The sequence below is a fragment of the Lissotriton helveticus genome, chromosome 3_1 (genome assembly GCF_964261635.1).
Source record: "Lissotriton helveticus chromosome 3_1, aLisHel1.1, whole genome shotgun sequence".
Taxonomy (NCBI): domain Eukaryota; kingdom Metazoa; phylum Chordata; class Amphibia; order Caudata; family Salamandridae; genus Lissotriton; species Lissotriton helveticus.
Genome location: NC_136061.1, coordinates 981,138,133 through 981,154,457, shown reverse-complemented (window position 1 = coordinate 981,154,457; position 16,325 = coordinate 981,138,133). Strand labels below are relative to the sequence as shown.

Here is a 16,325-nt window from a genome sequence, read left to right as displayed (position 1 = left end):
CCACTCTCTGCCCCCCTTTCTGAGGTTCTCCTCTTTCTTCTTTCTCTTGCCCAGCAGGGATCTGCTCTGGCCACTATCAAGGGGTACCTTTCTGCCCTTTCCGCCTTCTTAAGGCTACCTGATCAGCCTTCTCTGTTCAGGTCCCCTATTGTAAATAGATTTCTTAAGGGCATCACACACATGTTCCCTCCTGTTCCGTTCGTGATGCCCCAGTGGGACTTGAACCTTGTTCTTACTTTCCTGATGTGCGGTCCCTTTGAGCCACTTCACAACTGTCCTCTTCGCCTTCTAACTCTGAAGACTGCTTTCCTGGTTGCCATCACCTCTGCCAGGAGAGTGAGTGAGCTCCAGGCACTTTCTTGTACTCCACCTTTCCTTTCTGTCCATCCGGACAAGGTTGTGTTGCGTACCAAGCCATCTTTCCTGCCCAAGGTTGTCTCAGCCTTCCACATCGGGCAGTCCATCACCCTGCCAACCTTCTTTCCGCCTCCGCATCCCTCTAGAGAGGAAGAGTGGCTCCACCGTCTGGACCCAAAACGTGCGCTTTCATTCTACTTGGATCGCACACGCCAGTTCCGGGTGGATGACCAACTCTTTGTTGGTTACGTGGGCGCTAAGAAGGGGAAGGCGGTGCACAAGAGGACCATCTCCCGGTGGATCATCCTGTGTATCCAGGCATGCTACTCCATGGCTAAGAAGGAGCCCCCTGTTGGATTGAGGGCTCATTCCACTCGGGCCGCGGCGACTACTACTGCCCTGGCCCGGGGGTGCCCTTGCAGGACATTTGCAAGGCAGCTACGTGGGCCTCGTTGCACACGTTCGCACGACACTACTGCCTGGACAGTCAAGTCCGGAAGGATGGCTTCTTTGGCCGTTCCGTCCTCCAGGACTTTCTGGTGTGATTATTGGTTTGCAGACCCACCACCGGGGTTGGTATTGCTGGGGTATCTATTCTAAGGTAAGGAATCTATCACTAACGTGTCTTTCAGATGCACAAGTTACTACTTGTGTAACGATATATCTGTAAGAGACATTAGTTAGTGATAGATTCCTTACCGACCCACCCATCCTCCCCGTTCTGTGAACCGATATCTAGGGTTAAGGTCATCCCCTTTCAGGGCCCTAGTTTCTTGGCACCAGTGTTGGTTCTAGCATGGCTCTGCGTATCTGGCGCGGAAAAGCTGTGTATCAGAACTGACGTCAGCGCGCATGGGCGGCGTCTAAGTACTTCGACGTCATTCCGGCGCTAACGACGACGGACGCGGAGCCGCGGACGACGCCTACCGACGCGCAGGGGTATTGCTACGCAAAAATTTCCAGATCCAGTCTGACGCCTGGGGATATTCTAAGGTAAGGAATCTATCACTAACTAATGTCTCTTACAGGTATATCGTTACACAAGTAGTAACTTGTGCAATAGGGGGAGGTGTGAGAAATTGCCCTTTCTGCATGGTTGCCCCCAATTTTTGCTGATGTGCTTTGACTGGGTATGCCCTGGGTTTCTGCTAATCCGGTACCCAGGGCCTATGTTCTTTCCCTAAAACTGCATTGAAACCAAAACCCAAGACGAGGTGCAAAGCCTCCTCCCCCAAGATGGGCAGGGTCCACTGAGGGGAAGCTTTAAAGGCTTGCCGCCTTTGTGAGCTTCCCCAGGCAACTTGCTGTTTTCAGCAACTCGTCCCCACTGGTTCTGACCCCTACCTTGGGCAGGCGAACCGGCGGAAAAAACAAGCGAGGTAGAGCGGTGTGCCCACCTCTACCAACGCCACCCCTCAGGTGGTGGAGGGGAGGTTAAGCACAACTCTCAGTCCCTGCCATCTTGCAGATGGTGGGACACAGCCAACCAGGGTGAGGCATATGCCCCCTCCCACTGGAGGGTGGCATAATAGGGGGTGTGCCCACCCCAGGGAAGGGACCCATTGGTCCCAACCATTTACCTACCTGTAATGCACCTAAATCTAGAATTTTGGGGCACCCCTGACCCTTGCTGCCTCAGACAAGAAAAGAAGGACTGAACAGCTGTGCGGAAGCAAACAAGAGGACGCCCACTGACTTGGCCCCAGCCCTACCGACCTGTCCCCAGCTCGAACCTGCTCCAGCGAATTCTGATTGTGTCCTGCAGCCAGCAACCTTGAGAAACCCGGAGGACCTGCCTTCCTTCCCAAAGACTGTCTCCCGTGAACACTGGATTTGTTCACCAACAGACTCCAGCTCCACGAGTCTGCACCCGACACCCACGGCCCGAGTTCGAGTGGCCCTACACCACGAGGAGGTCTCCCCGGCAATCCTGACCCAAGATCTGGTGAACTGTGACCTGCCTCAAGCCTGCAGCCTCAAACCAGAAGGTTTCCCCCCCCCCCCCGACCAGGAGCTGGGAAGAAGATCAACCCTAAAAGGCACCCCTGCACCCAACGCCCCACGGCCTTGGATGGCCCAACCGACGGTGCCTAACCAACCCCCAGCATCCCAACTAACCTCTCCAAGTGATGGTCGCACCCAGAAGACCTTTGTCGCCGTGCCTGCAGTGTTTGCAAACCGGAGACACCCCATTGAAAGCTACAGGGCGCCTGACGCCAAAACAGCACTCTGCTCCCTGGCCGTTAGTGCTGCTGAGGGTGCACATTTTGTGCTAACTTGAACCCCCGTTTGCCCTGAGCTTAAGTCCAAGAGCTTTGCTCCCGCAACCCTGTGGCCTGCTTGTATGCCGCCACCAACCGGAGGCCTATCCCCCGTTGGATAACATTGTGTCTCAGCACTCTGCACCCGGCCGCCCTAGTGCCAGTGAGGGTGTAACAAGAGTGCATCCTTGACCCTGGGGGATACCTGCATCTAACCCCAGAATACCAACTGCCTCAACCGACCACTTACCTTTGATTCGATAACACTATTTTCGAGGTATATGGGCTGCAGATCACACACTAGTGCATAGATCGCCATCTGGTGGTCGGCCCGGATGATTACACTTTGTTGTTGTCTTGGAAAAGTCTTTGTTTGGTAGATGATTCCTCTTGTAGAGCATAGTGCTCATGGGCATCGACTCCTTCTTCCGATTGTTTTTTTCCGCCATCGGGCTCGGATGTGCTTATCGTTCGGTCCCGTTACGATCTCCTTTCGACTTCCATTCCTCCATCATATCGTCTTCGACCGCGATTTCCTTGTTACTCGTGTCGAAAAACTTTGCGCTTCTCGATTGCAATGTTAGTCGGGTCCGTTGGGCCCAACTGCGCCATTGGGCCTTCGGCTCACGGAAAGAACACACTTCAAGAAGTGCCCTCAGTTTGGACACAAATTTCTACACACTGATCTACATGAGGTGTGCAATCTGTGCTTGTCCCCAGAGCACGAGAGCGGAGATTGCCAGGCCTGCGCTTTGTTCCGGTCCAAGAAAACGATCAGAGACCGTCGAGCTCGAAGAGTCATGGCGCAGTCCTCTTCATCGACACCAGATCTCATCATAGACGAAGCTCCAATTGATCTAGAGTCCGAAGAAAAACAGCAGGACGTTCCTTCCGAAGCAGAGGATTCAGCTTCCGGAACAGAAGGACAATCAGACGATGACGATCTTCCAGCTGGTCAACTGGTCCAGAGTACATGCGTCGACCCTGTTCCCACTCCCATACACACCGACCAAAAACTTCTGACGCCCCGCCTTCTGGCTCTGCAACGAAGAACACCAAAAAGCCTCTAGGCGACATGGGCACGAGTCAGACTGTTGGTCGCGACAAACGAAAAGTCCTTAAACCAAAACTGCCTCCGGCCCCGAAGCAACCCTCGGTACCGAAACCAGTCGAGCCGAAAACAAGCTCAGCACTGAAAAATATCAAACCAAGGCCAATTCCGGCGCCGAAAAAAGTCGACCTAAAGTCCACTTCGGCACTTAAAGTTGTCGACCCAAAACGTGCTTCGGAACCAAAAATTCCGGATCCGAAAATATCCGATCCGAACAAGACACAGCTCTGAGAAGGATTCCTCCCGCAAGTCTTTAGAACCAAAACCAAAATCTGCTGTAGACTGTAATAGACACGGCTATACAACAAGAAAAGTTGGTGCCGAAGAAGGATACTTCCTCAGAAGAGCTTTTTCAGCCAGGTTCAAAACAAAGGACTCTTCTTATTCATCCAAAAGACTGGACATATCATTACATTGCCTGAACAAAGGAAGCTGGACCCTCCTAAAACCCCTCTAGTACCTCTCAAGAAACATGCTCAAACTTCTCCTATAAGAATACCTTCACCACTGCTAGAACTACCAGATTTAGAGATTTCCCCTGCACATTCACCATCCACCACACACAGCCCTGCACCCGCAGATGATGATGGGGATGAGGATAACTATGCAGGGGGGGGTGGTAGAAGATGAGCAACCCATAGATGACCCAGACGATATTCCTGGTCTATCAGATGATATCTGGGAAGATTATAACGCGCCAGATGCCCCAGATCTGCCACAAGATGACGCATACTCTTCCAGGCCATCTCCTCCAGATGACACTTTAAGGTTTACGCAACTCATTCATAGGGCAGCCACCTTTAATGGGGTAGATCTACACACTGATCCAGTAGAAGAAGTCTTCCTTATGAACACATTATTACCATCACGTAAAACCACAACCACATTACCAATGCTTAAGGGAGTGGTAAAACATGCACCAGAGGTATTCAAAGACCCCGTCAGAGCCAGTGTGATTAATCCCAGATTAGAGAAAATGTATAAAGCAGCTCCAACTGACCCAGCATACATCAAAGGCCAGTTGCCATTAGACTCATTAGTAGTCTCAAATGCCAGGAAAAGAGCTAATTCACAGACAACAGGGGATGCTCCACCCCCTGATAAGGAGTCCAAACTTTTAGATGCTTCAGGCAAACGCACCATCCCGCATGCAGCCAACGTTTGGAGAACTGCTAACACTCAAGCCCTATTAGAAAGATATGGCCGAGCTCACAACGATGAGCTTGAAACCCGTATGCAACATTTGCCAGACAAATATAAGACCAGGGCTTCTGACTTAATACAAGAAGGTAAATTACTAATACCTCAATCCGCTGTGCTTTAGATACTGCTGACACAGCCTCAAGAGCAGTAAATACAGGCGTACTGTTACGTAGGCATGCCTGGTTGCGCATCTCTGGTTTCAAATCAAAGGTAAAAACCAGCCTCCTTAGTCAACCTTTTAACCAGCAACATCTTTTTGGTCCTACAGTTGATAATGTACTCGAAAAAATGAAAAAAGATACGGACACAGCAAAATCCATGGGAGCTTTGCAAACTCAAACTCCCAGAGCGTTCTTTCGTCGCTCCTCTTACAGGGGCGCCTCCAAAAATTTTACAACATATAACACCTGCTCTTCTTACAAAGCACCCACCCAATCCTCGCCCAATAGAGGTTATTACAGAGGAGGATATAGAGGAAACCAGACTAAAGGTAGAGGCAGAGGTAACGACAACCGCAGTGCCTACATTCCCAAGAAGTCACTTCCCTTCCCTCCCCCAGACCATTCCACTCCTGTTGGGGGGAGATTACAACAGTTCCTACCTGTCTGGAACTCTATCACCACTGACAGGTGGGTGAGACAAATAGTTCAGTCAGGATATTGCCTGGAGCTCACTTCCACTCCTCCAACAATACCACGCAGACAGCGTCCCATGTCACAGGAGCATCTCACACTCCTAAAACAAGAACTTGTCTCTCTATTGCAAAAAAATGCAATAGAACCAGTTCCAGTACACCATCAAGACACAGGAGTTTACTCCCTCTATTTTCTTATCCCCAAAAAGAACTGCTCCCTCAGACCTATACTAGACCTGAGACCCATAAATCTTTACATACAATCCGACCACTTCCAGATGGTCACATTACAGCAGGTCCTTCCTCTGTTAAAACAAGGCAACTTCCAAAGTTGCCACCCTAGATCTCAAGGACGCATTCTTCCACATTCCCATCCCCCAAGCTCACAGAAAGTACCTTTTGTTTGTACTGAACGGTCAACATTACCAGTTCAAGGTACTCCCTTTCTGTGTGACTACAGCACCTCGAGTTTTCACAAAGTGTCTCACAGTAGTAGCAGCACACTTGAGAAGGGACAACATACATGTCTTCCCGTACCTCGACGACTGGCTAATAAAAGCCAAGTCATACCACCAGTGCGTGCAAACCATCCACCTGCTGCACAACTTGGGCTTCACAATAACTTGTGTTACTGTATTTTGTGGTTTTTCCTTCTTACAGGTTCTGCCCTCATTTACCGTCTAGCGCTGTAGCGCCTTGCCGCCTCCTGCCCCCGAGCCCCGGTGATCCTTCCCCTTAGCCCCACCCCCGCCAGACTCCCGCCCACCTCCTCCTTAATCACGCTCCCCTCCCCTTGATAATGGCGACCACTGCTGGGGAGCGCTTGTGCTGATCAGACCTCGGTCCAGGCAGCAGTCTCCCCGGCAGCCGCGCCCGACTCTGCCACAGGTTTCTGTGTTGTTGTGATTCCACGCTTCTGACACCAGCGCTTGTTGGACTTGTGTTACTGTATGTTGTGTTTTTTCCTTCTTGCAGGTTCTGCCCTCATTTACCGTCTAGCACCATAGCGTCTTGCCGACTCCTGTCCTCGAGCCCCGGTGATCCTTCCCTTTACCTCGCCCCCACCAGACTCCCGCCTGCCTCCTCCTCGATCCCGCCCCCCTCCCTTTGATAACGGCGACTCTTCCTTACTTAGAACATCTCCACTTCCAGATCTACACCGACCCCAGAATAACGCGAAGGGGCAGGCTCATCTACAGACCACCAGGACCTCGCGCCCAACCCACTACCACCATCACAGAACTCGCCGCATCCCACGCCATCACCTCCACGGACTACATTCTGCTCGGAGATCTAAATTTTCACCTCGAGAACCTCCAGGACCCCGATTGCAACGCGCTACTTGAGAATCTCGCCAACCTGGGACTCAATCAACAGGTAAATACGCCCACCCACATCGCAGGGCAGACTCTGGACCCCATCTTCGCTGAAGGGTCGAACATCCAGTTCACCCACACCACCGGCACTCCTGGACAGACCACCACTGCATCCATTTCACTTTCACTTCCAGCACCGCACTCAAACAAGCCCCGCACACACTTCGATGGAACTGGAGTAAGATCACCTCATACCTCCTTAACGCCACCCTCCTCCACGACCCACCCTCAGCCACCGCCGACCCTGACGCCGCTGCCAAGGAACTTCACTGGTGGATTGCCAGCTGCGCTACTAAACTAGCCCCTCTCCGGCAGACAAACACTAAACGCCCTGCAAAAGCTGCCTGGTTCACCACCGAACTCCTAGAGGCCAGACGCGCCTGCAGGCGCCTCAAGAAAATATGGAGGAACCAGAAGACCACTGAAGCCCACACCGACCACAAGATCGCCATGAAGAACTATCACCAGCAGATAAGGGACACTAAAAGAAACTTCATCAGGGAAAAAAATCAACGCCAACACAGCCAACACTAGCGAACTCTTCAACGTCATTAAGCATCTCACCATACCCTCATGCGAAGCCACTGACCTCACACCCTCCCAAGATCTCTGCAACAAGCTCAGCACCTACTTCCACCAGAAGAACATGATCCTTTACGACAACTTCAACGGATGCTTTCACCCCCACAACACTGTCTCACCGCACACTAACCACCAGGCTCCACAACGCGGGAATTCATGGAGACGCCCACACCTGGATCCAATCATTCCTCTTCAACAGAACACAGAGGGTCAGGCTCCCCCCCCTTCCTCTCCGAACCCACTGACATCATCTGCGGAGTCCAATAAGGATCTTCTCTGATCCCGACCCTATCCCTCACCAGCAACCAGAAGACACCAGCCTCGGCTTCCAAGAAGGAATGAGAAACGTGGACACCTGGATGAAGGACAGTTGCCTCAAACTCAACTCCGAAAAGGCCGAGGTTCTCATCTTTGGACCCCGCCCCTCCGCCTGGAACGACTCCTGTTGGCCCCCGGCCCCCCACCCACCCCGACGGACCAAACTTGGAACCTCTGCATGATCCTCGACTCGTCCCTCTCTATGAACAGCCAAATCAATGCTATCTCCTCCACCAGTGTCAACTGCCTCCGGATCCTACGTAAGACCTTCAAATGGATCCCCCCAGACTGCAGAAAGACCCTCACCCACGCATTCATCTCCAGCAGGCTCGACTACGGCAACTCCCTCTACGCCGGAATCAACAAATCCCTACTACACAAACTCCAAACATTCAAAACGCGGCCGCCAGGCTCATACTAGGGATAACACGCCACGAACACATGACTCCACACCTGCGAGAACTCCACTGGCTCCCCGTTGAGAAAAGGCTCACCTACAAACTACTCACGCACGCCTACAAATCCCTGAACAACATCGTACCCAAATACCTCAACAACCGAATGAGCTTCCACGCACCCAAAAGGAACCTCCGTTCAGCCGTCCTCCCCCTGGCAGAGGTCCCCCGAAATTCACCGAAGCAGTCGGAGGGAGAGCTTTCTCCTACACTGCAGCCACAGCATGGAAAACTCTCCCAGTAGAAATAAGATGCTCGCCAACCCTGCACACCTTCAGGCTGGCTCTCAAGACCTGGATTTTCGACTGACCGGAGCAACACTACCGTTCCCTCACCCAGCGCCTTGAGACCCTCACAGGTGAGTAGCGCGCTTTACCAACCACTGATTGATTGATTGAATAAATCAATCACATCTCCAACCAGCCCTGTCTCAACAGTATCTGGGTGCCACAATAGATACCTCCAAAGCACTTGCATCCCCAATCAAGTAAGGATACAAAGTATGCAAGCTCTTATACAAAAATTTCAACCGCAACACTCACTACCAGCCTGAGTGTTCATGCATTTAATTGGAATGATGGCATCTTGCATCTTCATAGTGCCACACGCAAGACGCCAAATGCACCCCCTGCAAGAGTGCTTAGCAAGCCAGTGGAACCAAGCTCAACAATAATTAACAGAGCTGGTGGTGGTGGACGACCGGACGCATCGCTCTCTGCAGTGGTGGAACACCAAAAACCTTTCCAAAGGCAGGCCGTTCATAGAGCCAGTTCCACAAGTGGTGCTAACCACAGACGCATCCCTTACAGGATGGGGAGCTCATTTAGCAGAGCACACAGTACAGGGCACGTGGGCACCACAACAAAAGCTACTTCACATAAACCATCTGGAGTTGCTAGCCTTTTTTCTAACTCTAAAGTCGTTCCATCAATAACTTTCAGGAAAGGCTGTATTAGTCTGCACAGACTATATGACAGCCATGTACTACATCCAAAAACAACGAGGAACGCACTCCTTACAGCTCTCCCGGCTGGCGCAGAGCATATAGAGGTTGGCCATTCCTCAAAAACTTTCTCTTAGCAGAGCATCTACCTGGAGTTCACAATCAAGTTGCAGATCTGTTAGTCGTCAAAGACAACAGATACAGGAGTGGGAACTTCATCCTAAAGTTCTTCAACCTTTCTTTCACAAATGGGGCCAACCAGACCTAGATCTGTTCGCCACACACCTCAACTCCAAACGCCCAAGCTTCGCTGCCAGGTATCCACACACATTGTCCAAAGGCAATGCAATATAGATGAGTTGGTCAAACAGATTTGCGTACGCTTTTCCGCCTCTCCCACTGATTCCGTTAGTGGTGTGCAAGCTACAGCAACACTTCCTCACTTTGATTCTCATTTCACCAACGTGGGCAAAACAACCGTGGTACACCATGCTACTGGAGCTCTCAGTAGGACTCTAATAAAAGAGAGAGGGACCCAAAACCAAAGGGATGGGGTACCAACAATAGACTTTATGTCAAAAATAAAATTCCCTTTGGGCATATAAATTTTACGGACATCAACTTCTCAATGACATAGAAGGACAACAGGTATTATGAGCATAAGCACAGATTCAAACATAGAAACTAAGAAACTAAGAGCAATGCATAAGCTTCAAAATTATGAGATATTGGTAAGTTCAAATAAGCACAGTTTATTTATACATAAAATTAATAAAAACACATAAAATCACAATGGAATTAGGAACACAGAGAATATAACAAGGGAATGAATCAAAAACATCAATTTATCTAATCAAATTCATACACCTAAAACACGGAAATACACAAAAATTCTAAATCAAATATCAATAGTGTTATTCCCTTAAGTTCAACGCGTTTCGACAGACATTTAGCATATCGCCGTCTTCATCAGGAAATATAGTCTGTATTCCCAAGAAATCTCGTATCTCGAGCCCGTCACCCAAATGAAGAAGTTAGTTGCTCCTATCACGGACAGCTAGCCCTCTATTGGTTGGGCGGCTGAACAGCTGCTCAGCAAATCAGGGATAGAAGAATTGGAACAACTCCCAGATAAGATGAGTAGTAATTCGGTAGATAGTCTAGATTAAAATTATTTAAGGTCCAGAGTACTCGCGGTACAAGCCTTGGATCACAACTTGGTTGTAATTATTCATATGACTCCGACGATGTTGTCAAAAATCACAATATATCTTTCCTTTGCAGTGCGTAAATGTAGCTACTGCAAACAAACGTTTTCCAGGCCCCGGTTGGGTAATAATTATTATCTGAGGAATAATTATTACCCAACCGGGGCCTGGAAAACGTTTGTTTGCAGTAGCTACATTTACGCACTGCAAAGGAAAGATATATTGTGGTTTTTGACAACATCGTCGGAGTCATATGAATAACTACAACCAAGTTGTGATCCAAGGCTTGTACCGCGAGTACTCTGGACCTTAAATAATTTTAATATAGACTATCTACCGAATTACTACTCATCTTATCTGGGAGTTGTTCCAATTCTTCTATCCCTGATTTGCTGAGCAGCTGTTCAGCCGCCCAACCAATAGAGGGCTAGCTGTCCGTGATAGGAGCAACTAACTTCTTCATTTGGGTGACGGGCTCGAGATACGAGATTTCTTGGGAATACAGACTATATTTCCTGATGAAGACGGCGATATGCTAAATGTCCGTCGAAACGCGTTGAATTTAAGGGAATAACACTATTGATATTTGATTTAGAATTTTTGTGTATTTCCGTGTTTTAGGTGTATGAATTTGATTAGATGAATTGATGTTTTTGATTCATTCCCTTGTTATATTCTCTGTGTTCCTAATTCCATTGTGATTTTATGTGTTTTTATTAATTTTATGTATAAATAAACTGTGCTTATTTGAACTTACCAATATCTCATAATTTTGAAGCTTATGCATTGCTCTTAGTTTCTTAGTTTCTATGTTTGAATCTGTGCTTATGCTCATAATACCTGTTGTCCTTCTATGTCATTGAGAAGTTGATGTCCGTAAAATTTATATGCCCAAAGGGAATTTTATTTTTGACATAAAGCTCTCAGTAGGACCACATCAAAAATGAAAACTCCCTCCACACCTACTAACACAGAACCATGGAGAGATCATGCATCTAGACCCCATGCAGTTCAACCTAGCGATTTGGCTCCTGAGGTCTTAGAATTTGGATATCTCAATCTGCCACCTGAATGCATGAATGTTATAAAAGAAGCTAGGCGTCCCACCACTAGGGCATGCTATGCAGCCAAGTGGAAAAGGTTTGTTGTGTATTGCACAAATAACCATATTTACCCACCAAATGTTTCCATCCAAAACATCATATGTTACCTGCTCCATCTACAAAGATGTAGTTTAGCATACTCCTCAATCAGGTTACATCTTGCTGCTATAACAGCTTTTCTTCGAAGCAGACAACATCTGTCATTATTCAGAGTACCTGCCATCAAAGCATTCATGGAAGGACTCAAACGAATAATTCCTCCCAGGGTACTACCAGCCCCTGTATGGAATCTAAACATTGTTCTCATTAGACTTATGGGTCCTCCATTTGAACCCTTGCATAAGTATGAATTACAGTTCCTTTCATGGAAAGTTTCCTTTTTAATTGCGATCACATCACTCAGAAGAGTGAGTGAGATCCAGGCATTAACAAGTCAGGAACCATTCTTACAACTCCATCACAACAAAGTGGTTCTAAAGACAAACCCCAAATTCCTTCCAAAAGCCATTTCACAGTTCCATCTCAGTCTATTGAGTTGCCAGTATTCTTCTCTCAACCACAGACAGTTGCTGAAAGAGCTCTCCATACATTAGATGTCAAAAGAGCTTTACTCTACTATATTGATAGGACAAAGCCATTTCGTAAAACAAAACAGTTGTTTGTGTGCTTTTCTCCTCCACATAAAGGTAATCCCATTTCAAAACCTGGGATTGCAAGGTGGATTGTCAAATGCATTCAAATGTGTTACCAAAAGGCAAAACACACTCTATCCATTCCCCCTAGGGCTCATTCCACCCATAAACTATGGGCATCTATGGCATTTTTAGGAAATATTCCCTTAGATAATATCTGCAATGCAGCTACATGTCTACACCGCACATATTTACAAAGCATTACTGTGTAGATGTGCAAGCAAAACAACAAGCTAGTGTGGGCCAGGCTGTACTCTATTTCAAACTACTGCAACAGATACTGGTGGTCACCGCTAAGGGAGAGAACTGCTATGCACTCAGTGCACTAGTGTGTGATCTGCAGCCCATATGCCTCGAACAGAAAATTCTACTTACCAGTATGCATCTGTTCTTGGCATGTAGGGCTGCAGATACACACACGCCCACCCGCCTCCTCGGCTACCTATATCTGTTCCAGTAATAACTTAATTAGATACACTATGCATGGACATCTTTTTCTGTTCACACAACTCCATTATTTTCCAAATGGCGAAAAACAATCTGAAGATGCAGTCGATGATTCATGGTGGATGGAGTCATCTACCAAACAAAGACTCTTCCAAGACTACAACAAAGTGTAATCATCTAGGCTCACCACCAGATGGCGATCTATGCAGTAGTGTGTGAATCTGCAGCCCTACATGAAAAGAACAGATGCATACTGGTAAGTAGCATTTTCCTTTCCTTCATAGGATAACCTTGACTGTCTTTTCTGTGAAAAGTTTCCAAGTGTGAGTTAGAAAATCTATGAAACCCTTTAAAACTGTAACTAAATAACCAAAACACTTTTGCTTACCTGTTTACAGGAAATGTCCCAGTGCAGTATCCAGGTATACTGCCCTGTGTAAGTAAAGTAATCTGAAAAGTAATTTACATGATATTCTACTAAAAAGCCAATACAAAGTATATGTACAGTATATCAAAAGCATTGCATTACTAGTAGCTCTACTGTATTCAAATCAAAGTGCATATACGATTCAAACTGTTTACAAACTGCATTACTACTGTAAAGTATTTATTGCTTACCTGTACCAGGCTTGCTTGGGTCTAGAAAATAAAATAACATAATATTTTTGATACAAACAAATTGGTCTGAGTTCAGTCTTTGAGTGTGTGACATCATTTCTTGCCTGAGTGTGTACAATAAATGCTTAACACTACCCTCTGATAAAGCCTTACTGCTCGCCCACACTACCACAATGGAGAGTAAGGTGATATCTACTTTTACCTCTGCCTACCTTTGGGGTTCCACTGGACTCTGTGCACACTATACCTCATTTTGGTATAGGATATACATAGCCAGCTTCCTACAACCCAGAGCCCATTTTCCTAACTGTCTACAGCTAGCTTGCTTAATGTTACAATGAGAGCTGCACGGATTGCATCTCACACCCCATTCCTTTTCTTACATACCAATCCCTACTGACCTTTCTGCCTCCAGGGATAGCTGATTCTGGTTTACCTACAACCACCACTGGATCCTTCCTCAGAGGGGTGAAGGGGTTGAGGGGGGCAGTGATCAGATGGGATGTACAGAACACTGTCTAGCAACCATGAGTGATGGAGTAGCCCAAGGCAGGTCCTCCCACGACATTACTTTTTTCCCCCTTTGGTATCTAGTAGGGGTGCTGTTGAAGCAGGTGGATCTGAGAGTGGTGGGTGGGTGCTGGGGAGGTTGAGGCGAATGAATGAATCCCCAGTCTGCCCACAGCCCTTCACCCTGCCTTGGGGCTAGAATAATTTGCCGGCTCTGGGTGTCAAGGGGATCATCAAAATACTAGGGCATTTGCTCTTGACTGACCCGCCTATCTCTCCCCACCACTTCCAGTGGGATTCCATACCTCCCGATATAACCGCCTTGTCCTCCACACTCAAGAGCTAATGTTCTGTCCTGGAGGTTGCTTCTCCACTTAAGGTGTTTGAAATCTGTTGACTCAAAGTTCTGAAGGAGGAAAAGCAGGACAACTAAGCAAAGAAAAATGTCTGATCAGCCCTTTTAATTTTGGCTCTCCCTCTTCATAACTCCCAACCAGCCATCCACTCAATGTAGGCAGTGTTCATCTGGCATTTCCCCTGATTACTCATGGTGATTTATCCCAGAGTTAGTGATGTAGTTTGACCTTGCTGAGGTATTTGGGTAATAAGGCTCTGTACCTATATATTGTTTCTCTGTTGTGTGTTGTAGGATAAAGATTCTCTTCAAAAGCAGCAGTACAGCAATGCAATGCAAATATCTGCACTTCAATCCAAACTAGATGAAGCTCGACACCGTTTCCCTGTGGAGATTGACACCAGTCATGGGCTGAAGGAACAGTTACAGGCTGAACACGAGGCCTTATTGATTAAAGAGAAAGAGGTAAATTGAATGAGGAGATGATAGCGACTGGAAATTGATAGCTGAATTTGAAATAATGTGGTAAGCAGAGGGGTGGTTTGAGATCTGGTCTTAGACCTTAGTTTGGATAGGGGAGTAGTATGGATGTTGACTGGTGTTTCCATTCTGTATGCTCTATACCTTACCCAAGCTACTGGTGGGCCTACTTTGACATGCCTGGTGTATTTTAACTGATAATAGTTCAGTCTTAACATAGGATCATGTTGGCACATGAATAGCTTAGTCTCTCAGGTTTAGGTTTTGAAGGAACTGCGCACAGACCCTCTCTGCCTTATTTAGGAGTGCTGTGAGATGTAAGAGCCAAGTGAACAAGCAGTTTACTTGATAATTTCATAGCTCCAAGTTCCTTGGAATAGAATTTTATGATTAAATGTTTCTAGTGTATGCTCTTGTAAAAACATAAACAGCTGACCACAGTGTTGCTGTTAACCTTTCCATCTTGTGCATTTCAAGTGAAAACAAAAGGAATAATTCAAATTATTTCAAACCAGCTTCTCTTTCTCCCACATTTCACAGGTTGAAAGTTTGGCAGAGCAACTAGAGCAGTTCAGGGAAGAGTTGATGAATAAAACTGAAGAGTTTCTTCAACTTCAAATGCAGCTCGAAGTGCAAAAGAAGCAGAGTGATGTCAGCATTCAGCGCCTGGAGGAAGAAAATCTTCTGCTAAAGGTATATTCCCTGTTACATGGTGAGGTCATCAGGCAGGAAACCATTCTCTTAAGTTAACTCTGTGCTTCAGTCCCATGAGTCTGCCCATTCACTTGCAATCAGAGGTACCTATGACATGTTTCACTTGCAGGAAATATTGTAATTCTTAGGTAAATCTATGATGGCTACAGAGGAAATTTATACAAAGCAAATAATAATTTTCAAGATGGGCATTAGTTAAAAAGGAATTTTTAAAGAAATTTTTTTTGTTTTTGTCAACAATTCAACATTTATTGATTAAAAATTACAACCATTTAAAATCATAATAACCTGTACACAAGGACAATTAACTAAAGCACAATTCATACACAATACTAAAAAAGAAGAATAATATTCATACAAAAAACTTAATATATATATAGACACACAGCTAAGGAAAAAATTATTCTGTTTCCTAAATCATGTTATGTTAAAAACTTAACAATTAAATGTTACTAAAACATCTCAAACTACGTGGCATGACATCATATAGTCTCTCGACGCGCGTTTCGGCGTTCCAACAAACGCCTTCTTCAGGAGCCACACAAGTACACTAAAATATACATAAAAAAGAAAAAGCATGTATAAGCATATATTTCGACAACCCTCTCAACATACTCTACAAAGTATTCTAAGCTTTTTACACATTGTCCAGTTGCTATTCTTGTGTACTATTATCTTACTCAACATCCAAGAACCAAAAGTCATTGGCACTTTTAATTATGTTCAAAACATATCAACATTAGAACAGTATTATCTTTATACACAAAGTTAAACGTCCTCTTTTGGGTGTAGCCATCTCTATCTGACAACTCATACTAAGGATAAACTTACACACAGATTCCTGGTTACAAAGTTATTTTTTGAGCAGCTGCTAAGCGGTATGTTACCAGAGGGGTTTAGGTAGATGTTAAATTTAAACCACAACCAGCGGGGTCATGGAATTAGGAAACATTTTTTA

The 16,325-nt window shown here is 46.5% G+C and overlaps 1 protein-coding gene across 6 annotated transcripts in view; it reads left to right on the top strand.

Annotated features, from left to right (window-relative positions):
• PCNT (pericentrin) overlaps positions 1–16,325 on the top strand; it is a 1,333,356-nt gene that overhangs the window by 643,197 nt on the left and 673,834 nt on the right. For all 6 annotated transcript variants that reach the window (XM_078681435.1, XM_078681433.1, XM_078681434.1 and 3 more), the window contains 2 exons: positions 14,468–14,638; positions 15,194–15,346. In XM_078681435.1, coding sequence (XP_078537561.1) covers positions 14,468–14,638; positions 15,194–15,346 — 324 coding nt within the window. The remainder of the gene's footprint in view (positions 1–14,467; positions 14,639–15,193; positions 15,347–16,325) is intronic.